General features: G+C 41.3%; 2 protein-coding genes across 3 annotated transcripts in view; one reads left to right on the top strand and one right to left on the bottom strand.

Annotated features, from left to right (window-relative positions):
• abcb4 (ATP-binding cassette, sub-family B (MDR/TAP), member 4) overlaps positions 1-9,065 on the top strand; it is an 18,517-nt gene extending 9,452 nt beyond the window's left edge. The window contains exons 16-27 of one of the 2 annotated variants that reach the window (XM_030749069.1): positions 517-663; positions 748-852; positions 1,428-1,505; positions 1,618-1,701; positions 1,806-2,009; positions 2,102-2,202; positions 2,311-2,451; positions 4,671-4,827; positions 4,907-5,104; positions 5,690-5,896; positions 7,249-7,395; positions 7,693-9,065. In XM_030749069.1, coding sequence (XP_030604929.1) covers positions 517-663; positions 748-852; positions 1,428-1,505; positions 1,618-1,701; positions 1,806-2,009; positions 2,102-2,202; positions 2,311-2,451; positions 4,671-4,827; positions 4,907-5,104; positions 5,690-5,896; positions 7,249-7,395; positions 7,693-7,899 — 1,776 coding nt within the window. In that variant the 3' untranslated portion in view covers positions 7,900-9,065. The remainder of the gene's footprint in view (positions 1-516; positions 664-747; positions 853-1,427; positions 1,506-1,617; positions 1,702-1,805; positions 2,010-2,101; positions 2,203-2,310; positions 2,452-4,670; positions 4,828-4,906; positions 5,105-5,689; positions 5,897-7,248; positions 7,396-7,692) is intronic. The other variant, XM_030749068.1, reaches the window with a different exon arrangement.
• On the bottom strand, positions 8,974-24,768 carry crot (carnitine O-octanoyltransferase). Its single transcript, XM_030749086.1, has 17 exons — positions 24,624-24,768; positions 23,516-23,639; positions 20,278-20,402; positions 19,975-20,156; positions 19,739-19,863; positions 19,518-19,626; positions 17,972-18,065; positions 17,726-17,851; positions 17,510-17,611; positions 17,294-17,377; positions 17,088-17,195; positions 12,845-12,975; positions 12,639-12,762; positions 12,468-12,546; positions 11,885-11,978; positions 10,922-11,041; positions 8,974-10,131 (listed from the first exon to the last, which is right to left on the bottom strand). Exons 2-17 carry the CDS (start codon positions 23,628-23,630, stop codon positions 10,011-10,013), a joined length of 1,839 nt encoding a protein of 612 aa, XP_030604946.1. The 5' UTR covers positions 23,631-23,639; positions 24,624-24,768; the 3' UTR covers positions 8,974-10,010.

The raw sequence follows: 24,768 nt of genomic DNA, 5'->3' as shown, positions 1-24,768 counted from the left end.
CCCATTTTCCTGTCTCTCTACACTATCAAATAAAGCTGCTATGGCAAAAAAAAAAAGCATGTCCAAATATGTGGAAATACAGTATATATGGCAAGAACAGAGTCTGTGCAGTTCTAACAAGCTTGAAAGTCAATATTTGGTATGACAACCTTTATTCTTCAACACAGCCTGAACTCTCTTAGGCAGCTTTCTTGTAACTTCCTTAAGTATCTTTCAGAAATAGTTCTCCAGGCTTCCTGAAGGACATTCAATGTCGACTGAAAACCTTTGAAAGACCTTCAGAAACCCTGGAGAACTGTGGCTAAAAGCTTTTGCACAGTAATTTAAGTTTCTGTTCAAAATCACTGTTTTATGAAATTCACTAACCCGTTTATTTATTCTTGATGATATTGTCCAAAATAAGTTTGTATTGCAAAGATGTCTCTGTTCTTGGTCTCCACACATTTGCTCGGTTGCATCGTGCGCTTGGTCTCGTCTCCAAAACAAAGATGTCAGTGAGCGTTCTCCTGTCTGCAGGATGAAGATGTTCCCCCTGTGTCGTTCCTCAAAGTGATGGCTCTAAACACTTCAGAGTTGCCTTACATTCTGCTGGGGACCATTTGTGCCACCATCAATGGAGCAATGCAGCCTGCGTTTGCCTTCGTCTTCTCAAAGATCATCAATGTAGGCTACTCTTAGCAACACATTCATGTTCATTAGAGGAGTTTTTAGAAATTGTAGAAAGCTCAAACTTTTATCTCCCCTCAGGTGTTTGCAGAAACAAACAAAGACATTGTGAGGGAAAGGTCGGAGTTCTTTTCTCTCATGTTTGTTGCTATCGGAGGAGTTTCCTTTGTCACCATGTTTCTTCAGGTATGCGCACACATGCAGGTGCTTACTTTGATTCAGTTGATGGGAGGGGGTTCATCTTTTGAAGTAAAATGTTTGATTTTAAATGCAGTTTTAATTTCTTGCAAAGAGTTGGATGAGAAATTGTGTAAACATAAGGAACAGGAAAGTGGTAAGCTTTGCTATGGCCTACTAGTGAGGAAATCCAGCTAATTGCAGGTCTGCAGCTAAAAATGCGAGTTAAAAATGAAAGGTGAAAACAAAGCTAGAGCTTTCTGTTTAGTGTTGGCGCTAAGCTAGCCAGTTCTATCAGTAGCTGTATACTGAGTGTTTTCAGTGACAAAGCAAACTACCCAGAATGTTAACCTGTCATTATCTGTATACCAAGACCACAAAATTGAACTAATATTCGGTCTGCAGCATAAACCTGGAAAAAAAAAAAAACAACCACACAGGCTCACAGTCAAATTTTAGGAGAGTTTCTACAAGTGTGAAAAAGATGATGTTGCAGTTTAAACACATGCAGGTGATGTGGCATATGTGCAGATGTTCATTTAGTAATGTTTGTTTTTGTTTTTTTGTTTGTATGTTTTAAACAGGGTTTCTGTTTTGGTAAATCTGGAGAGGTCCTCACCCTGAAGCTGAGACTCGGGGCCTTTAAGTCCATGATGAGACAGGTGTGTGTACAGAAAACTGAAATGAGGAGGGGTTGTAGTTGAGTACATGGCAGTCATAATAAGAGCTCGTCAGGTGCTTCAGTGCTTCTTCTTTTTCATATTTGCCTTGTAGGATCTGGGCTGGTTTGATCACCCCAAAAACAGTGTTGGCGCTCTCACTACGAGACTGGCCACAGATGCAGCCCAAGTGCAGGGGGTGAGTCTCAACAACACCCCCACAGCTGACTTTGTTCCTAAAGGCTGACGCACTAAATTGTCAAACAAAATCTGTCATCTTGTTTGTTTTTACCGCCCATTTAGGCTGCAGGTGTGCGTATGGCGACACTCGCCCAGAACTTCGCCAACATGGGCACCGGTTTGATCTTGGGCTTTGTGTACGGCTGGGAGCTGACTCTACTGCTCCTGGCTCTGGTGCCTATTATTGCAGTGGCTGGAGCCATCGAGATGAAGATGCTCACCGGACATGCTGCTGAAGACAAGAAGGAGCTGGAGAAGGCTGGAAAGGTAAGGATTCAGTGTGAGAATTTTCCTCATGGCTCGCATTGTCTGTTAAAACATCGACCTTGTGATGAGATGTTTGTATGGCATCTGTGCAGATTGCCACAGAGGCCATTGAGAATATTCGTACTGTTGCCGGTCTCACAAGAGAAACCAAGTTTGAAGCTTTGTATCAGGAGAACCTTCATGTACCCTACAAGTACGATAACTGACATTTTTACCACAAATCAGCTCTGTGACATACGATTGATTATATGCAATTAACAGGAGAAGTGCTGATGTCACCTGTCTCTCATGCTCTTTACAGGAACTCAAAGAAAATGGCCCACATCTACGGCCTCACCTTCTCCTTCTCCCAAGCGATGATCTATTTCGCCTATGCAGCGTGTTTCCGTTTTGGTGCTTGGCTCATTATGGCAGGAAGGGTCGATGTTGAGGGTGTCTTCCTGTGAGTGGATTGAGAGCATTACCTTGTATCTTTACCAGGAGATTAATAGGCAGGCATTTTCTCTGTCAAAAATTAAAGACCTCTGGCAGTTTGCATGCACTTTAGATGATGGCAGGTAACATCTGAACAAAGCATTCCTGCTGGAAAGAGTTGTTGTTCATGTGGCTGTTAATCATTACCCCGGTCAGAAGCATGACTTGTGGTAGGTGTGGCTTTAAATACAGAGCACAGGTTATATAAAACACCTGCACCTGTGATGATCCATCAGACATTGTTGGGAGGAGTTATTGTCTTCATTTGGATCTTGTTGCATGAAGGGAAAGTCCAAAGGTTCATGGCAAACTAAGCCTCGGAGTCCATAAAATAAGAAATTATTAACTCTTCACCTTTTAATGAACATCATACACACAACTGAGGCTGCCATACGGTGCTAGCATCTTTAAAGTATTGACTTAGATATTAGTTCTCAGAAAATTAAGGGACATCTGACGTGTTCAATAGCTTAAATGTAGAGGTTCTCTTGCATTGAGCTTCTAATAGAGCTCTTATTTCTTTCATAAGAATATAAAATGCAGTGTCATGAAAAAGTGTTTGCCCTGATTTTTTGCATAGTCACACTTAAATGTTTCAGATTATCAAACAAATTTTAATATCAGACAAAGAAAACCCAAATCAATACAAAATGCAGTTTTTAATTGTTGGTTTAATTTATTAAAGGGGGAAAAAAAGTTAACCAAATCTACCTGGCCCAATGTAAAAAGTAACTGCCCCCTAAACTTTTGTCTCATCAGTCCACAGAATATTCCCCCCAAAGTCTTGGGGATCATCAAGATGTTATTTGGCAAATGTGAGACGAGCCTTTGTGTTGTTGGTGGTCAGCGGTGGTTTTCACCTTGGAACTTTCCCATGGATGCCATTTTTGCCCAGTCTCTTTCTTATTGTTGAATCATGAACTCTGATCTAGACTGAGGCAAGTGAGGCCTGCAGTTCTTTAGCTGCTGTTCTGGTTCTTTTGTGACCTCCTGGATGAGTCGTTGATGCGCTCTTGGAGTCATTTTTTTGTAGGCTGGCCACTCCTGGGAAAAACCCTACATTTTGTATTCACTTTGGTTATCTTTGTCTAACATTAAAAATTTGTTTGCTGATCTCAAACATTTGGGGTAAATACATTTTTCACAGCATTGTACTCTATAAGGGACCCTGTAGCTCAGTAGGTAGAGCAGGTCACCTACTGATCAGAAGGTCAGCGGTTCGATTCCTGGCTACTCCAGGCTACATGCCAATGTATCCTTGGGCAAGATACTTAACCCCAAGTTGCTCTCCGAACATCCCATCGGAGTATGAATGTGTGTGAATGATAGTTAATTAAAAAAGCACTTAGCTTAGCAAACATGGAAGTGCTTGTATGAATGGGAGTGCATGGGTGAATGTAAACATGTTGTAATAGCGCTTTGAGTGCTCATACTGAGTAGAAAAGCGCTATATAAGAGCTAGTCCATTTACCATTTTGAAAGTTTGCTAGTGCAACATATCCACAAATTAAATTTGATTGACAATGTCCTAAGACACCTGATCAGTGAATTTTTTTTATTTATAGTATTTGCAGTTGCAGTCAGAAGTTTACATCCACTCATCATGAGCATGAATGTGATGGTAATTTGGGGTTTTTAATGATTTCTTTGAGCTGTTCTTTTATCAGGGTGGAATGATTGGACTTTACTTATTTTAAGAAAGATGAATTTGGTGCACAAGTTCAAATGTAATTTTATATATATATATATATATATATATATATATATATATATATATATATATATATATAAAATATGTCCACTAATATTTGGTTTAATGTCCCTTTAGCAAGTTGCACCTCAATTGCTCACTTTTGCTTTCCATCAACAAGCTTCAGGCATAACTCTGGCTGGATATTTGACCACTACTACAGTTTAGAAATGGAATCAATAAAAGCCCAACATTACTACAACATTCATACCTGTGATCTGTATGTAAATTTCTGACCACAGCTGTACAGGCATAAGTGCATCAGCCAGGTTCATATCAGCAGGACTGAACAGAGCAAATTTGTGTTTACGATTATCAGTAATTACAAACACACACAGATGTCGTAGGTATATGTTAGCTTAGCTTTATGTAATCATGTGTACCCCCACCAACAGTGAAAGGTGACACTCACTCACATTTAAACTTTTCTCTTCCAGTGTGATTTCAGCTGTTCTGTTTGGTGCCATGGCTGTCGGACAGGCCAACTCTTTCGCTCCAAATTATGCAAAAGCCAAAATGTCAGCTGCCCACCTCATGATGCTGTTGAACAAAGAGCCTGCCATTGATAATCTGTCAAAGGAGGGAGAGCAGCCGGTACATGACACACAGCCAACACTGCTTTAGAAAAGCAGCATTTTACCGCATGTCTAATGCTCCGTTTCTCCTCATCCAGAACCAATTTGATGGTAATGTGACCTTTGAGAGGGTTAAGTTTAACTATCCGTCGCGCCCTGACGTGTCCATCCTGCAAGGGCTGAATCTGAGTGTGAAGAAGGGAGAGACTCTGGCCTTGGTGGGCAGCAGCGGCTGTGGGAAGAGCACCACCATCCAGCTGCTGGAGAGGTTCTACGACCCCATAGATGGGAGAGTGGTGAGAAACACACACCCACGCTCTGTGCATTTGGCTGCCTCACAAATGTAACTCTTCACCTACTGTCTGTTAGGTAATGATTAGCTGGCTAGTGTGTTGAGACTGATTTGCAGCACTCTGCTGATGGGACCTTGAGATGTTATGAGGTCCATGTAACACGTGCCCTTACTTTTATTACTGGATAAAACATTTATCTGGTTAAGAGATGGACATGAATACTGTCTTTGTTGCTGTCTCATCTCCTGTTATCATGTGGTCTTTTTTTTTTTAAACCCTCTCCAGTTTTCTAGTTTATTTTAAAAAAGTATAACCTAATCTCTGCACATGTAACTAATTTCTGAATTGCTACCCTGATTCACTGACTCTGATCAGTCTTTGTATATTAAGCCGAAGAACTTGTCACTTGTTATTATATATAAGTTATTATAAGAAGTATTTAGCCATTAAATATGTCCTTCAGTTCATGGTGATTAACAGATTTTATAAACCTCAAATGAATCCTCAGTGCTTTCAGTGTAAAATAAAGGTGGCAAAAAAAATAAATCAGTTTTTGCAGATGTTCTCTGCTATTCTTTTCTCCTTTAGTTGTTGGACAAATCAGATGCCAAAGACCTGAACATCCACTGGCTGAGATCCCAGATAGGCATTGTGTCGCAGGAGCCTGTGCTATTCGACTGCACCTTGGCTGAAAACATTGCCTATGGAGACAACAGCCGTGAAGTCAGCATGGATGAGATAGAGGCGGTGGCTAAAGCGGCCAATATTCACAACTTCATAGATGGTTTGCCACTGGTAATGTGATTTATTTTTATCTTTTTATAGCACATTTCATGAAAAAATTAGGCTCAAAGTGCTTTTGCAAGAGTATGAAGAGTCAAAGTATCAGTAAAACAGAATAGATAATGCAATGGTCAATAAAAGCAGTCAGGATTACAGCAAGGTAGGGGATGATAAACACTAAATCTAGCCACTGAGGTGGACTCTGATGTTCAACTATGTTTTTGATGCTTAACATAGGTGGCTAGACCTCCCGCTGCCCAGAGGGGTTTACTGTGAAGGAAGTTTGACACAGCCAGGCCTTCTTTGCATTAACTGGCTGGACAAAACCTAAAACCCCAGTCAGCGATAACTGTTATCACAACAGTGGGTTTCAGCTTTTCTTTCTGCTTCAGGCTCTGTCCTTGCTCACGCGTCACGACTCTGCATAAAATGATCCCTATGATCATCCCTATGAGTGCCTCCTACTCCATTCAGAGACTGATGATGATAAAATGGTGATTAAAACAAAAATGTATAAAGAACTTAAAAAATATAATAGTTAAAAAATAACAGTAAGACATAACACTGTTGCAAAAAAAGGACAAGAGATTAATGCTCAACCAGGTTGTGTGTTCAGCATAGGCAGGTAAAAATGGAGCCACTTTCATGACATAATTCTGACTTCAAGCTCAGAATTGGTTCACTAACAACTGAATTTTGCTTCGTAGTGCACTCCTCCACACTTCCAGAGATGCTGAGGCACTCCCATAGTGGTCCCATCAGAATGACTGAACTTCTTAGCCCACCTGTAGGGTTGTGAGGGCTCCTCTTATGTGATCACGACTGCACAAAAACTCACTCTTTTTAATCTCCTTATGGACTGAATTCCTGCGATATATTGCGTGATGCTAAAGCTGTAGATGAAAGGGTGGTGTGATAACAGCCACCCACAATTGTTTTCCTTCCCGTTGTAAAGATAAGTGTTTGTCCGATGGAGATGTAGTAAAGATGACCGTTAGTTGGATAAAGTGGTGAAATTCTGTCATATACAGTGTCCTTATCTTTAGTGGATTCTCATCTTCTGCAGTGTCTGGTTTTGACTCAGTTTGTTCAGGTTCTTCCATTTGTTTTCTGGCTTCACATCAATAATGAGGGTTAATCTGATTCTTCTTTCTGCAGGAAAGCTCGCTTTTATTTTTACTGTTGTGATAAACTAGTTAATACTTTACCATCTGCAAATCTTTAGACTAACTTCACAGATTGAATAATAACAAATGATCATTCAGCAGGTGAGCCGAAGTACTCAGTGAGGCATGATTGTTTTTGTTCTTTTGACGATCTGTAGTAACACAGCTATGCATTCCCGCTTTGTTTTTCATGAGCAGAGGTACAACACACAGGCAGGCGATAAGGGGACCCAGCTGTCAGGTGGTCAGAAGCAGCGGATAGCCATAGCCCGAGCCATCCTCCGTAACCCCAAACTGCTGCTGCTGGATGAGGCTACTTCTGCGCTCGACACTGAGAGCGAGAGGGTGAGCGCACGTTTCCATTTTCACCTGTAACGCTTGTCATGGTGAGAACTTGTGAATCCCATCACCAGCTTCTACGAATGATTCACTTCTAAAATCCACGAGCAATAACGTGGGAATATACTCAAAATGTGTGGTGATATTAGGCTCAATGGGAGGGTCTGGTTTAACCAACAAGTGACTGTTTAAAGCGAGCACACTTCATTCTTCCAAGTATCAGCTCTGTTAAAAGTTTGAAAATTGATCTAAAAACTGAAAACTTCTATTTTGAGCTCATACAAGGTCATGATCTCTCTGCAGGTGGTGCAGGAGGCTCTGGACCAGGCCAGCAAAGGCAGGACGTGCATCATCGTAGCCCACCGTCTGTCCACCATCCAAAACGCAGACCGCATCGCTGTATTCCAGGGAGGAGTCGTGGCCGAGGAGGGGACGCATCAGCAGCTGCTGGCAAAGAAGGGAGTCTACTACATGCTTGTCAACAAACAGATGGGACACAGCGATGAATAACCCACGCCCTTGTGTCCATAATCTTTACATTTCTATAGGCCTGGATTAAGCACTGTTGGCTTGTATCATCATTCCACACATGCAAATTCAGACAGCTGAGGACTGAAAGTGTTGACTGCATTCTGTGAATTAAAACTATTCAATTCAATTTAATTTATATACCACAAAATCACATCAAGGTGCTTTATATCACAAGGTAAAGATCATCATACAATAACACAGAGGAAAGCTTCCAACAATCAGATGACTGAGCACTTGGCAACAGTGGGAAGGAAAAACTCGCTCTCAACAGGAAGAAGCATCCAGCAGAACCAGGCTCGGGGAGGGGCAGCCATCTGTTGTGTCTCATTGGGGGGGTGGGAGACAGAGTAAAATACGCACTGTGAAAGAGCGAGCGATTAACACCTAATGATTAGAGTGGTGTATAAAAATGTATAAATTCTGATTTCTGATTGGCTGTCACTTTGACGTGCCCTTTCCACAAGAGATAATTGGCATGTGTGTTGGGAAAATGTAGGTGCAAATTGTGAAACTGATTCAACTGCTTGCTCACATTCATGGGATAGTTTGACTGATACACTGTATGTACTTTTCCTGCTTGGTGAAACAGCAGATTTGGCTTTTTGAAAAGCCCTTTTTTTGCTGTTTAAACATGAAAAGTGACTCTTTTTTTGGGAGGGGGGGGGGGATGTTTTGTTTTGTTTTTTATCATCAGACTGGGATTTTAAAAATGCCTTCATTACTTTTTTTTATGGGCTGAACATGTAAATGCAAAGACCAGTCCTCTTTGTTTATGCACTGTGGTTTTATGCCTCTGATGATGGGATCATCACTCCTGTCTGGAACAGTTTTGGACCAAATCTTTAATACTTGCATTTACTTACTTACTTGCGTAAGTTATGACTCAGTTCAGCTTCTTAGACTGAGTTAGAGGACCAGCAGTTTAAGCTGTGCAAATGATAATTCTCAATTCCACACTTTCTGTGGAATTCACTAAATTTAATTCCGCTTCTGTTTCTGTGCTTCTTTGAGACTATTAATATTTTATAATCAAATAAAGGTAATAAAAGCAAGTGTGGACATCTTCCAACTTTATTCTCAGAACATTCAAACTAAACTAAAAAGCCACTTTTTCCCCTCAAAGTGGTATAATCACAGTGATAGTCTTCTCTCTTATAAAAGCATAATCAATCAATCCAAATGTAGAGAAACAGTTTCTACAGATTTTACAGCACTCTTTATAAACCCAAGTGAACACGCTGTACGTTTATCAACATTCAGACATGAGAGCAAAAAAAAAAAAAGTTGCATTGTGTGCAGAAGGACACGTGATGTGCAGTACCTGAAGAAACTGGAAGTCAAACCTTAGCTTTTGATTTTTAAATTTGTTAAAGCTATCATTTTTTATTTAAATGAGTCGTGCCCACTTTTTTGTAATGTGTCTAAGTTAGTCCAGTGTGTGCACTTCATGTGATGGGATATATTCGAAGGCTTTTTTGTGGTATTCAAGTATATTATCACTATCTGTAGGCACGGTTTCAACAGAAGGATCAAATATCTGCTTCCCCAGACAATCTCAACAGTATGGAAGCTTTTTTTTTTTTTTTTTTTTTTTAAAACCATCCATAAGTCAAAATTTACAACTTAGAGCTGCTTAAAAAAATTGCGGTGGAAACAGTTTTATGATTCAGTAGTGATTTAACTTTACTCATCTGTAGTCCAAGCCTAATGGCCTCCTTCATGGTTACTAGAATGGCTTTTTCATAGTTAAAACTAAGGCATACTGCAAACGCACCTCAGTTATTAGCCACTTTGAACTTAACATTTGATCTTAATTGTGGAATAACACTGTCAGGATTTCAAACTGCCAAATTCAAAGTGACACTTGAATCAGGAAAAAGAAAAAGACGTACACACACAAAACAATTAGAACAATTAGCTCAATCTTACTTTTACATATAAAAAACACTAGAGGTACAGAATCTGCACCTTTGCATTGATCCGTGCTAGTCTAGCTGTCACACATTAAGTAGAACTTACCTACATGTGCATTGATATTTAGAGGTATAACATGAATGCCTAAATTAGCCTGTTTTCCTGCTGAAGTCAGTTTATAGCTGAGAGGTGGTGGCCAGGTGGAGCATTTCGTGCAGGGAGCTACTGAAGTTATTGAACAGTGACGGAGCATCTGTCTCATGGCAGGATTTCCATGCTGACATGGAGATCACAATCCTAGAAGGAAGAAAAGGGGAGATGTGAATGCGGCTGCTGGAAATGCAGGGAAAATGCTACAGTCTACAAGATTTAACACGACAAACGCTTCAGTCTGTCTAAATACTTAAAGGATTTTTTACATTTTTATACTTTTTTTTTTTTAGATGGCATTGAAAGCACCTGAAAAATCAAAGAACACAACTCTCACATAAGTGCCAGTTTCCTCCAGATGAGCTAGTGCTCAGTGAAGCATTTAGAGGACAGCATCATTTACTCCAATGTGTTGTTTGTATGCAAACTGCAGGGGATCAAGTTTGTCTCTGACCTCAAGTCTCAGCAGGTGTAGATATATATACCAGTATCATTTCATACATGTTGCTAATGCAAACAAAGGCAGTAGATTTTTAAGCATAGTTTTAAAGATAAAAGACATTTTATAAACGTTTGACCTCGTCTGACCTTGAAGAGGTCAAGGCTGCAGATGATATCCAGTTTTATCTATCAATGAAGCCAGATGACACACATCAATTAGTTAAACTGCAGGAATGTCTTAAAGACATAAAAGCCTGGATGACCTCTAATTTCCTGCTTCTAAATTCAGATAAAACCGAAGTTCTCGTACTCAGCCCCACAAATCTTAGAAACATGGTGTCTAACCAGATACTTAGTCTGGATGGCATTACAGTACCTTGGCCTCCAGTAACACTGTGAGGAATCTTGAAGTAATTTTTGACCAGGATGTCCTTCAGTGCACATATTAAACAAACATGTAGGACAGATCAAGAAGAAATAAGTTTCATGTGCTCACCTGTCATCTCTGATGCGGTAAAAGAAGCCGTAGCCATGGTGCACCATGGGAGCCACAGCCCCCAGAACTGTAGTGTAGCCCACCAAACTGGATGACAGCACAAAGTTACCCCCACCGCCACTGCACACACAAACACAGCACAGTCACAGACAGAAATCTAATGCACTGCCTTACTTCACCGTGATTATATTTACAGCAGTTACTCTCGAGAAGCAAATTTCTGGATACTTTACTTAAAAATTAAGATTCTGATTATGTGCTCAGAGATTATGTAAAAGGTCTGTATGTCATAGGGAGGCCTGTGACCTCTAAACACACTACACAGTGCTTCAGCTGTGCTGTGTGTGTAATGCTACCACATCAGTCATCCTAAAAGAAAGCCTGACTGAAAATGCTGGCTTTAACATTTGTACCTGATTAATCCAGGCCCTTCTGGACTCATTTTATGGTCAAGTTCTCGGGGGCCAAGTGTGGTATGAAGGAGGGGGAGTTTTGTCTGATGTTTGAAAGATGTGCTGATTTTAAGCAGTTAGAGAGCAGGCACATTCTCTAAATATATCAACATTTATTTCCCCCACTCTTAACTACCATTTCCATTGTCTTATGCTCTGATACACTGAGCACTGATATAAGTTCAGTTTTTCTTCTTTTTTATTCAGTATAGTGGACCAAATTGCACTGTAAATATGGCACATTATTGCACTGCTGTAAAGAAAGGGAATAAAAAGAGACTGGACTGTCAATGTGCTATTTCTGGCTCCACCCCTACTCCGCTCCTCCCACCGTACATGCAGATGGAAATGGATTTTAAGGGCAAAGATGTAAATCAATGGGATGTTAATTTAAGGACAGGTTTTCTGCCCTTAATTTCCAACAGGTTCAAAATCATAACATAGTACAAAATAGTATATAATACATCTAGTACACTGCTTCTATGGCATAAATCAGCTCTGAGTGCAGTACCTCTTTGCGTAAAGGGGATCCATAAATAATTCTGGAGTTGGACGTCCCTCCTCCTTGGCAATAAGATACAGCCCCAGAAGATGCCTGTCAAAACCTGACAACAACATAACACGACCACATGGAGTGTGGTGAAAAATTTCACAAAGAGACTACAGTTCTAAAGCCATGTTGCACAAAGGCATTTTAGCTCTTGACTTTCTTTATTAATTATCAGCTCTGGATATTTTTCCTACTACTGGGGGATGCAGAGGCTCCATTTTCCTCAATCAGGCCACCAAAAGTTAAAGCAATGAGTTTAATAACCGCAATAAAACTACCAGTGATCAACAATGTTATTTTATTGATGATACCTTGGCCCTACCCCTTTATTTTGCACGCTGCCTGTAGGGTACGGTGTCCTGTTTCTTTTGAGAATGGAGCATGGAGGGTCACCTGGTAAGCTACATGACAGGTCCACCTCAATCCTCAGAAGAAATGGGACACAACCCTACATGGTACAGGGTCAAGTGTAGCCAGGAGAACTGTTTAGGAAGGCTGTTCTGGCTGTAAAAAGTGCTGAGCAAGAATCACAAACTGAACTAACCTTGTCCTTCCTGTGCTTCAGCCATCAGTTTGTTGTGTTTACTGAAGGCTGTCATCATGGCCTTCCTCCTGACATTATCCTGAGAGGAAAAAAAAAGTTTAGCTCGAATGTGAGATTACGTCTTCTATCACTTTTTCTTCTGTGATTTCCCCAGAACACTCACACACTCACATTGCATGTGGGGTCCATCATGGCTTTACACCAGTTTACAGCCTCCTGGGTGCAGGGTCGCATCGTCTCCGTCCTGCCATGATAAAACTTGCGTGTCATTGCTGTCTCATAACAACTTCCTGGCCTGAAAGAGGAAAGAAGACACATTCCTGGTCATGTATTTCACTAAGAATGATACCAGTAGTGTGTATTTAACCTGTGTTTACTTCTTGTGCAGTCTGTAGTAGGCTAGCTGCATCGCCAGCTGAACAAAGGTGTCTGGATGGAGCTTCTTCTGTTTGATGGTGGCTTTACCAAATGCTGTGAAAGCATAACACACAACCTGGAGGTCCTGCGCCTGTAAAACCAGAGAGTGGACCATCACACAGCTGTGACCATGCTTTCAAAGTACCAAAGTGGCAGACACATCCCACTGTGCACAACAAACAATCAGCATGACTGAGAAGGGCTGCAAATAATCTGCAAGTTTCCCCATCTTATGCTATCATTTGCTTCTATGTTGAACCCGCAGGTGAACAAGGATAAAGAGCTTAACTCGATCTCTTCAGATTTTCTTCAGCAGGAAGAGAAAATGAGTGGAAATGAGGCTGGGCAACCATTCACAATGTGACTCTTTTTGCAGTTTTTGCAGTCCATCTATGGAGCATTGTAGTTTCACCGTGGCAGAAATAGGTCAACAAGAACAGGCCAGAGTCGAATTCACCTGCTGAGGAGACTGAGGTCCTTCGGTGTGTGCAAGGCACTACTTTGGACATTTTATGACACTGCGGGTGCTTCTGCAGTGTTTTATGCCATAGTGTGCTGGGGATGGGGCAGAACGGACAGCGACAGGATGAGACTGAATAAACTGGTTAAGAGAGCCAGCTCTATCCTGGGCTGCCTGCTGGACTCCATCAAGGAGGTGGTGAACAGAGGGATGCTAGCCAAGTTGGTAAATCCCTACCACCCCCTACACTACACTGTGAAGTCCCAGAGTAGCTCCTTCAGCACAAGACTCTTACATCCCCAGTACAGGAAGGAGCGCTACTGCAGATCATTCCTGCCTACAACCATCAGACTACAATCTAACACAATAACATCCATGGAAATAAATAGCAGCACTGAGAGCATTAAAATAAACTTTAGTTTAAATGTTTATTTTTTTTACAGCTCTGTGTGCTAAATCACCAGATTAAGGATTTTCTGCAGCATGAATTTCTTCTCCTTTTTGCATCACCATTTTATCATCATCATCTGATAATGTCTGACTGTAGTAGGCGGCACTCATAAGGGATCATTTTCTGCCAAAGAAGAGTCACATGAGCCCGAATCAGAAAGATCAGCTAAACAGAGAAAGTGGAGTTTTGTTAAGCCAGCTAAAGCAAAGAAAGCCTGGCTTTGTTGAACTTCCTTCACAGTAGTCTCTGGAGCTTGAAAAAGGCGACTGGACTTCTTTTTGTTTCTTGAAGACGTTTCACCTCTCATCCGAAAGGCTTCTTCAGTTCTCAACCAAATGGTGGAGAGACCCAGGTATTTAAACCCCTGTGGGCGTAGTCCCCTGGAGGTGGTTATGACTCTCTATTGATCATGTGCGTGAACACATGTGCCCAGGTGTGAAGGGGGCGTGGGTCATATTTAATCAGTGGTTTCAGTTGAAACCAATTTAGGACTCCGCTCCATTGTTTCCTGTGGCCTATTGAGGTCACTGGAACAAAGGTGTGAATGGGGGTTGAGACGTCTGGGAAGGGAGCTCAGGACAGCACTGTAAGCGGGGGAAAGTTGGTGACGTAATCCACCTCCTCTGTTCAATGATGGTTGTTCACAGTGGACATAGATGGCTTCTTTCACTCCTCTTTCAAACCATCTGTTTTCCCTGTCCAAAATGTGAACATTGGCATCCTCAAAAGAGTGCCCTTTTTCCTTCAGATGCAGATGTACTGCTGAATCTTGTCCTGTCGAGGTGGCTCTTCTATGTTGTGCCATTCGTTTGTGAAGAGGCTGTTTGGTTTCACCAATGTAGAGGTCCGAGCACTCTTCACTGCACTGAACAGCATACACTACATCGCTGATCTTGTGTTTGGCGGGTTTGTCCTTGGGATGAACCAGTTTTTGTCTTAGGGTGTGACTTGGTTTGAAGTATACTGAGATGTCATGCTTGGAGAAAATTCTTCTGAGTTTCTCTGACAAGCCTGACACATATGGGATGACAATGTTGTTCCTCTTGTCCTTCCTATTCTCTGTAGTTTGTGTTTGGCCTTCATTCCTGTGCATCTTAGCTGATTTGATGAAGGCCCAGTTGGGGTAACCGCATGTTTTGAGGGCTTTCTTAATGTGTGTGTGTTCCTTATGCTTCCCTTCTGCCTTAGAGGGAACACTTTCCGCACGGTGTTGTAGGGTCCTGATCACCCCAAGTTTGTGTTCCAGAGGGTGGTGGGAGTCAAAGAGGAGATACTGGTCTGTGTGTGTGGGCTTCCGGTAAACTTCAATGTTGAGGCTTCCATCTTCCTCGATAAGCACCGCACAGTCCAGGAATGGTAACTTGTTATCTCTGGTGTCCTCCCTGGTAAAACGTATGTATTTATCCACTGAGTTAATGTGACGAGTGAAGGCTTCTACTTCTTGGGTTTTGATTTTGACCCAGGTGTCATCTACATATCTGTACCAGTGGCTAGGTGCCATCCCTTTGAAAGAACCAAGAGCTTTACTTTCCACTTCCTCCATGTAAAGGTTGGCTACAATGGGAGACACTGGGGAGCCCATGGCACATCCATGCTTCTGTCTGTAGAATCCATCATTGTATTTAAAATATGTTGTGGTAAGGCAGAGATCTAAAAGTGCACAAATCTGATCTGGGGTGAAGCTGGTTCTGTTCAGTAAGGAATCGTCTTCCTGTAGTCGTCTTCTGACGGTCTCCACTGCCTCAGGTGTGGGTATGCAAGTGAAAAGTGAAACCACATCAAAGGACACCATGGTTTCATCTGGATCCAGTACAAGATTCTGGACCGTGTTAGTAAAATCTGTAGAGTTTTCAATGTGGTGGGGTGTGATGCCAACAAGCGGTGATAAGATGGTGGCGAGGTGTTTGGAAATGTTGTAGGTGACCGAGTTTATACTGCTGATAATGGGTCGAAGTGGGACTCCTTCTTTGTGGATCTTTGGGAGTCCATAAATGCATGGAGTGGCTTCTCCAGGGCACAGGCGGTAGTAAGTGGGGCGGTCAATGGCTTTTTCCTTTTCAAGTTGTTGCAGGCAGCAAACAACTTTTTTCTTGTAGTTGCTTGTGGGATCACGTCTCAAGACCTCATAAGTATTGTTGTCACTGAGGAGTGTAGTAATTTTGTTGTGGTAATCCGATGAATTCAGCACAACCGTGCACCTCCCCTTGTCGGCTGGCAGAATGGTGATGTTTTGATCCTTGCTTAGGGCTGTGATGGCCTTCTTCTCCTGAATGGTGAGGTTGGATGGAGGAAGTCTTGCACTGGAGAGAGTGGCTGAAACTTTCATCCTGATCTGTTCTGCTTCAGGATGAGAAAGTTTGTTATTTCTTATAGCGGTTTCTGTTGCTGTGATGAGGTCTACTATTGGAAGCTGTTGTGGGGCTATGGCAAAGTTGAGTCCTTTGGCTAGCACATTTTCTTCTGGTTTGGTGAGGACCCTGTCTGATAGGTTCTTCACCCACTTTCCTTGGTTTCCATTGCTTATCGTGTCGTCCTGTTTGTTAACAGATGAATGGTATGCCTTGGTTTGCAGAGTTTGAAATTTACGTAGTTGTCTTTCCTTGCCTTTGATGTGTTGTGCGAGCTGGGCTTTGTCCACAAATGTAGAAACTTCTTCTGCAATGGTGTGAGGTAAGAGTGATGAGAGTTTCTGCTGAGTCTGGTGGATTTTGTTCTGGAGTGCATCTATGGTGAAATGGACCTGTCTTATCCTTTCACTCAAAAGGTGGTTCTGTGCTCTCCATAGAATTTGGTCAGCTCTATGTCCTTTTACTGTGGACCCAAGGTGCAAACTCTTGGGAACCAGTCTGGACTGTCTGCATCTCAAGTTGAAACGAAGGTGGTTCCTGTAGTCCGCTAGCTTTCTTGAGTCCCTTTCATACTCCCGCACCAATTGAAGGGTGTTCCTCCCAAAGTGCAAGGCAATATGTCTGTGTAGATTCTCAGTCATCCAGGCATTTTCTGGAGTTTGAAAAAGGCGAAAAACAAAAAGAAGTCCAGTCGCCTTTTTCAAGCTCCAGAGACTACTATGACCTGGACGACTGAGAATCTACACAGACATTCCTTCACAGTACACCCCTCTGAGTAGGAGCAGCTCTCTCAACACTACATTTGTCTTTTTTTGTCTTTGTAAAAGCTTCTTCGCATTTTCTTGACAGAATGATGTTTTCCAAGTTCAATCACAATGCAAATCACTTTCATCAGGTTTTTTTTTTTTTTTTGATAGCATAGTTTGGAACTGACGATAGCTCACCGACTCCTGATATTGCTTTCTGGCATGACTGATATCACTGATGACTTTTTCATCCACTGTGAACATCAGCTCTTCGGGGAGGGATATTGGTCTGACTGCATCCAAGCCCTAAAAAGCAGCAACATGCATATGTGTGATAAAAAATTAAAGGAATAATCAGAAAAGAGATATTTGAAATTATGTACACAATGTTGTGTAGTGTTTACCTTCCATTTGCCCTCTGTAGCTCTGAGCTGCTGGTCCAAATACCAGCACATAGATACCAGTACCATAGCATCGTACGGTGCGTGCTGCAAAACGAGTGGAGTTTTTAATATATTAAAAACAGTTGATTGCAGTTGGACTGGATGTTTCCTGGACAAACCGATGAGTATGATTATCTTGAATTTCATAGCAAGCTTTGCACAAAGTAGCACACTCACATCACAAGTGGATCCGAATGTGCCATCTGAGAACACGACTGAATTGTACGATTTGTCGCCCCAGCGGATGGTAGGGTTGCCTGTGAGGGCTTCTGCAGTCACCTGCACTCAAAATTTTAAAAAATGTGGCAATAAATGAATCAGACACTAGTCTTTTCTCGAGACCAGAGCATGATTTAAATGCCGAGCCATATTTTAGATGTGTGCAGCCCGTACATTTGTGTAGTTCTCTGGGGTAGAGTAGGGTTTCGTTTCGTCGAGAGAAATGACAAACAAGCTGCTCTGTATGGTCTCCAGGATGGTTTTATTGTGTGGATCGATGCTTATTAGGTGCTCCCTGGCCTGCAGAAATAGGAAACAAAGTACTAATCATGAGATATGCAGCAGTAACATGAGACCTTCAAAAACTTGCACCATCACCTGCTTCACATTTTCCAAATCCCCAAACATGAGCACCCCTACCTTCGCCCAACGAGTCCTCTCCTCTGAGGTGAGTGCAGCCACTCCGTCTCCCTCTGGCTCTGAGTCACAGCGCTGCTTCACATAGCTCAGCTGCCTGTACAGGTTAAACACACACACACTGCATCAGGCCTTTTTTCCACTCTGCAGAGTTAACCGAATTATACATGGTATATGGAAGCGGAAGCTAATGAATGGATGGATTAGGTGATGAGTGGGGACAGCTGCCCATAATGATGAGCTTGTTAACTGAAGGTAGCAGCAATGAAGCTGTTTTCTTCTGCTCTGACGGTGATACAAGCAACACTGATCAGCCTCACAGAGCTCGTCTTAATAGCACTCCAATTTTAGTCTAAAGGTATGAGATCTCCTGACAGCCCACAATCAGAGGTATAAATAGCAAAAATAAAAAACATATGTAAAATAGACAACAGAAAATATTTTAGACTTATGGATATTACAGTATATTTAACCAATCCAAACTACCCATGGAGCCAAGAATAACAGCCCAGGTTAACAGCCTAATGTTTTTCTGTTGGTGTTCATTTAAAAAAAAAAAAAAAAAAAAAAAGTATTCCTAAAAAAATGATTTTCTTTATACACCAAAACAGTTTTCCTCATCATGTTTTATTTTTCATTCCAACTGTTACCCTATCATTTGTCTTCTACAGCTGAACAGCTGCTGCAAAACTTCCAGCATACTGAAGCAGAAAGCAACAGATCTCAACCATGTGTCACCCTGACTGGCACATGAAGAAAGCTGATTGGTTGGTCCAACTTTCTGGTGCAAACAGATTAGTTGCTAGCAGTAGTTTTCTGCATGTGACTCAAGGGGCTCTAGTGGCAACTTGAAGCTTGCTCCAAAAGGGAGAGAATACCCACAGAATCCCATGTTAAAATGTCCAGCATTAAAATGCATGTTTTTGTACCAGTCTGTAAAAATTCATAAAAACTAGCATTAGGGGCGTGGCAGTGATGATTAATGACACAGTCAGCTGGTGCCAAACAGAGTCTGCTAGGCCTAATCCACAACTCTGAGTCATTAAACTGTGTATGCTGTTTGTTTCTCTTGAAGTCCATTACTAAGCAATAATTAGTAAATGCTTCTCTGTGTATTGCACCCATGGCTCTTTTCTTTCTGTGGTAAAATAACTGTAGAAACCTTTTTATGATGATGTGCTTTTCTTTAATCATGATATTTATTTCTATATAAATGCAGTGTGTCATGAATAATTTTGCTAAAATATTTCCTCCATCTTTGCATCCATTACTTTGTAACTGTCCTTCTGTCTGTAGGGAGGATGCAAAAAAGCGGTCCAAGCTGTCAAGGTATCCTAATGCGACCACGCCCTGCCCACTCCTCGGATACACTGCTAATCAAAAATGTTCTTTGGGGTAGTTAGTGGAGTATTCATCAGTAAGCTTTATAATATTTTTCTTGTTTTACTAAAAAAACAAACTAGTGGTAGTCCTGGTTCTGTTAGCCTGTCTCTTGGATACAAGGTTTCAAATCAGTGTTTTATTCTTGAGTGGTGTGTTTAATCTTTACCTGAGAAGTTCTGGGGGAGTGAGGATTTCTCCATCACAAAGTGCATCAAATGTGAATATCCTCCCACGGCACATCACTACCAAATGGGAGGGGCACGGTCCCTCATGCTCTGTGACACAGCACAGCATGTGCATTACACAACGATGACAAGCATGCAGATAAAGAGGGTCAAAATCCTGCAAGCGAGTCTGAAGTAAAGATAAGAGCAGAGTTTATTCTACCTGTCTTGAAGTAGTTTCGAATGGTGTCTTTCTTTACTCCAGGTACTTTACAGGTGCAGAAGAGCATTCTGAACTGGTCCATGTCTAACGGTGATTTGCCTGTTTTCTGAGGAGCCAGTCTCTCCCTAAAATAGGCAGGGACAGAGAAAGGTTTTAATGTATAGTGGCTTTGTCTAAAAAAGTAGTGTAAACATCCTTAAGCACAGCTTTCATAAATGCGAGCGAGTCTGTCTTACGTGCGAAGCAGGTTCCAGTACTGCAGTGTGTGCCATGTGGTAATACTGGCCCTCTGGAGGTAAGTTCCTTCTGCAGGTGGCCAGCAGTGCTCCAGGTAGGGTGCTGGGCCCCCAAAGTTCACATTCAGCTGAGAGGGGATGCGGACCTCCAGATACGCTGTGTCTAACCACCATTCTTCCAACTGGAGAATAAAGCAAACAAAAACAACCCCAACCAGTCAACCACATAGCAAACACACACACACACGTCTGCAGAGGAGATGTTAAAGACAAAAACAAGGCTTTTATAGCTCAGTCACACACCCAATTCTTCTTTGTCTTGGCTCTTTGCAGGAGTTTCTGGTGCAGCTCCTGGCCAACACCCGCTTGGAATTTCCTCACAGTGTCCTCTGTAGCTTTAAACTCTTCATCAGATGCAAACGGACGAACTGAAGCACAATGAAGTGAAAACATGGTGATGCAAAGTTAGTCTCTGTTAAACACGAGCGCCAGCTTCTGGTCTTTATCACTCTTTGTTCTGATGTAATAACTGCTTGCAAAAACGACAACAAAACATTTTCAGTACCCATCAAAAACACACCTACTTATTCAAACAATTCTTTATTTTTCACTTTTTTTTTATATACATTGCAGCAACTGAAAAGAAAATATACCAATAACACGTGAAATGATTTACAGAAAAATGTGTAAACAAAGCATGAGTGCTCTATTTTGATTCACACTTTCACACTATTGGCACAATATTAACCAGCTTCAGGAGCCTTTGAAAGTTACCAATTTTTTTTTTTTTTTTTTTTTTTGCCTTCTTAATATGTCTGAGGCCATCAGTTTCTTTTGTGCTGAGATAGTGTTTGTATATAAAAAAAAAAAACATTCCTCAAGCTCTGTCAATTAATATTACAAGAAGAACCAGTAAGACTCAGCATTACTTTAAGAGATGAAGGGCAGTCAGTCTACAACATTTTAACAACTCTGCATATTTAAAGTTTCCAAAAACCTTTAAACGTTATGATGAAACTGGCTCTCATTAGGACCACCCTTGGAAATTAAGATGAACAGATATGGCTCCAGGAGATCATTACAGGTATTAGAAGATATGTGAAATTTTCAATGAACAGCTGTTAATTTTTTCAGCAGGCAATCAACCCCAAACACACCTAACCTAAATCCAGCTGAGTTTGACTTACCTGCTGCCTGTTGGAAAAGCTCAGTCTATGACCACATTACACAGCTGGTTGAGAGAGAGTAATGGGTGGGCAAAGCAAAAAGCAGCCTAAAACTGAAGTCCTGCTAGTCCTCCTTAGGACCAGTGTAGAAATGGGTGAAAACACAGGAAACCTAAAGCTGGTTTAAAATCATACCATCAAGGCCTCTGCCTTCCACCACTCAATCCACACAGCATTGGAGACGGCAAGGCTGTTGAGTAACCGTGGTCATGAGCACTGGATAGTGACCGAAAAAATTAGATTGTAGATACAAGGCGTGGAAACGAGCTCCCTCCAAAGGGTGGCTGGGCTCTTGCTTTGAGTCAGGGTGAGAACTTCAGCCATTTGTTAGGAGCTCAGAGTAGAGCCGCTGCTCCTCCACGTTGAAAGAAGTCTGCTGAGGTGGTAGCTGAGGTATGTGACCAGTATACCTCCTGGGAACCTCCTAGGTGAGGTGTTTTGGCCATGTCCCACTGGGAGGAGACCCCAAGGTAGATCCAGGACATGCTGAAGAGATTACGCCTCTCAGCTGGCTTGGGAATGCCCAGATGAGCTAGAGGAGGTGGCCGGGGAGAGGGAGGTCTGGATCTCTTTGCTTAGACTGCTGCCCCCATGACCAAGATAAGTGTCAAAGAAAGGGTGGATGGATGGATGGATGGATACAGAAAACACTTAAATATGTAACTGGTTCCTAAGTTTTGACTGTAGTGTACACAAACTTGCTATAACACACATACATATATCTTATAACACTTCCGTGATTTCTGCTACATTTAGATCCTTATGGAAAATGACACAATTTTGTAGTTTTGCCTCTGTACACCACTACAGTGGATTTTAAATCAAGCAATTAAGATGTCACTGAAGTGCAGATTTTCAGCTTTAATTCAATGAATTTTTGGAAACATTTTGCCTTAACTGTTTAGGATTTACTGCCATGTTTATAAATGGCTGTTCCCCATTTTCAGAGGCTCAAAAGTAATTGGAATATTGACTGACAAGCAGTTTGATAGCCAGGTGAGGCGGGAATCCCATGAATTGAAAATAAATTATCACTAAATTATGGCAAAAAAAATTCAAAATATTTAACAATATTTATTTTTAAAAAAATAAGGTAAAATTATGATGAATGATTCTGAAATACAGTGTATGTAACCAGATTTTTGGGTGTGATAATTGACTATAAATTATGTCTGAAGGCTCATATGAACAATGCAAAAACAAAAATGTCCAAAACTACTGCAATATTATATAAAACTAAAAACATTTTCAATCAAAAATCATTATACATGCTATATTGCTCCCTAATACTTCAATATACTGTATGACGTACCATGTGGAGGTTTGGGGAAACGCATTCAAACCCAGCACTAATCCACTAATCCAGTTTATATGAACAAACAAGCGGGATAGTCATTAAACTGCATGCCTTACTTATGCTCAGCACCACACTGATATTGTACAAACTGTATTCAGAGGTTGTTTGACATTGGAGCTAAAAAGAAATAAACTCAGAGGGAAACGTTATTAGCAAAGGTCAAGACAAATATTTTTTTAAAAAGATGTAAATCTCTTGGAGGGGTAAACCTGTGGAGAAACTATGATGAGGAGCTAAGATTGTGTTATTCACTGTGTAAACTTAAAATCAGGTAGTCGGAGCGCCCGGGTGGCTTAGTGGTGAAGACGGTGATCACATGCAAACGCCGCGCTGCGGTGTGGGTGGCGCAGGCTTGAGCCCCGGCCTGTCGCCAGCCTGCCTGCGTGCCCTGCCCCGTATCTTTCCCCCACAAGCCGCCATGGCCAAAAAAAAAAAAAATCAGGTAGTAAACAAATATAAAAATAAGGTACGGTATGATTACCACTGTTTATGAAACATTTATTTTTGTCCTAGTTCAATGTTTATTTTTAATATTGTATCATCTTTGGTGTTTGTTTGGGTGAAATCTAGTTATAAAAGTGGTGCCATTTAGAATATGTTGCATGTAAAAAGGATAGGTGTGATAAATCTAAAGCTCTTCAGCTTTTAGGTCAATAATTTGTCAATATTTATTTGCAAACATTTATTTATTTATTCATAAAATGTCTGTGTTGCGTTGTTTTGAAAAATAAAATATTACTAATGACAGAAATAAAATATCTAAAGAAACAAACTGTATGGCTAGAATCACAGACCGAAATCACTGACTTTGATATTTGGTTAATGAAAAACCAGAGACCAGGACAGTTATACCTCTGACACAGATAAGTTTCAAACAGATAGGATACGCTGATAGGTCTCATGTAAAACATTTACAAAACCTGGAAACTGACTAACTCGGTGACCGCAGGTATCCTACCTGCATCCAGGTACTTAGAAAGGCTGCTCTGCAGTGAGGGGAGAGGCAGGGGTGGCAGATTGTTTTGGTACTGGAAGGTCCGCTCCGGCACAGACTGAGACAGCTGATTTGCCATTTCTTCTCCCTGTAACATAAAGAAACATCACAGTGATATGAAGCAGAGCCTGACCGTGCTCTGTATCACTGGTATCTCAGGGTGTGAACTCATATAATATAAAAGCACTTTGATAAGACTTATTCTTCTTTATTTTTTTGCTGATACGTTTCCCAAACAGCAAATGCTTCTTATAAATATGCATAAAAAGCCAAAAACAGTTTTGCAGTTGGTTTTGCTTTGAACAGATAAGGCTTTTGTAGTTACATGTTCCTCTTCATTCAGATTTCACATCTGGGCCCCAGAGCTTTTGCATATTTAAGTCCACAGACTTCACATACAATTTTTACCATGCAAGTATATATTTGATGAACACAAAACATTTTTAAGTTAATTATACAACATTTAAGCTGCGCATTTCACAGCATTTTACCTTCAACAACCATCTTAACTAGTACTTAAACAGCTACACACCTGGATAAACAGTTGGTAATGTTAGAAGCGTAATTTCAAGCCTTCACTACTTCACTCTAATGTAGCAGCTTTCAGGTTTGGATGGGGTCACAATTTTCAGGTAAAAACACTGAAAGCACTAGATTTAAAACAACAATAAGGCGGTTTAAACCCACACATGACAACTCAGCAGGGCAACATAATGGTGTTTGCTGTCCTACATGGATATGTCACATATCTGGCAGCTTTAACATACTGTGTAATGCATCTGAACTGGCTCAGTAAATCCTGAGCTCGACTATCAGCATCATATTTAGCATACATAAAGACTATATAACTACTTCTTTACTCGGGTAGATGCACGCCTGTTTATTATCCATTCAAAACGACCAAACTGTTTACAATACATAATACAATAAACCGGTAACACCGAGCTGATAGGCTGCACTGGCTCGTCTTGCCTTGGGTTAATGTCAAGTGCAAAATAAACAATGTTGGCGAGCAGCTCGTTAGCTCACTTTATTGCACTATGAACTTGAACTGCTAGCTCTGTTAGCTCACCTTCTGTGGATCTGAAGGTTTTCAGCGGAAATATTGTGAAATAGTGCGGATTTGTTTTCTTTTATACGCCGGTGTAGCAGCCGTTCAGTACGATGTTGTCCTGGACTGCAGCTGCAGCTCTTCACCTTTACCCCACTAAACCAAG

The sequence above is a fragment of the Archocentrus centrarchus genome, chromosome 16 (assembly GCF_007364275.1).
Source record: "Archocentrus centrarchus isolate MPI-CPG fArcCen1 chromosome 16, fArcCen1, whole genome shotgun sequence".
Taxonomy (NCBI): Eukaryota; Metazoa; Chordata; class Actinopteri; order Cichliformes; family Cichlidae; genus Archocentrus; species Archocentrus centrarchus.
Note: the sequence above shows the minus strand (reverse complement) of the source record. Positions and strands in the feature narration are given on the sequence as shown.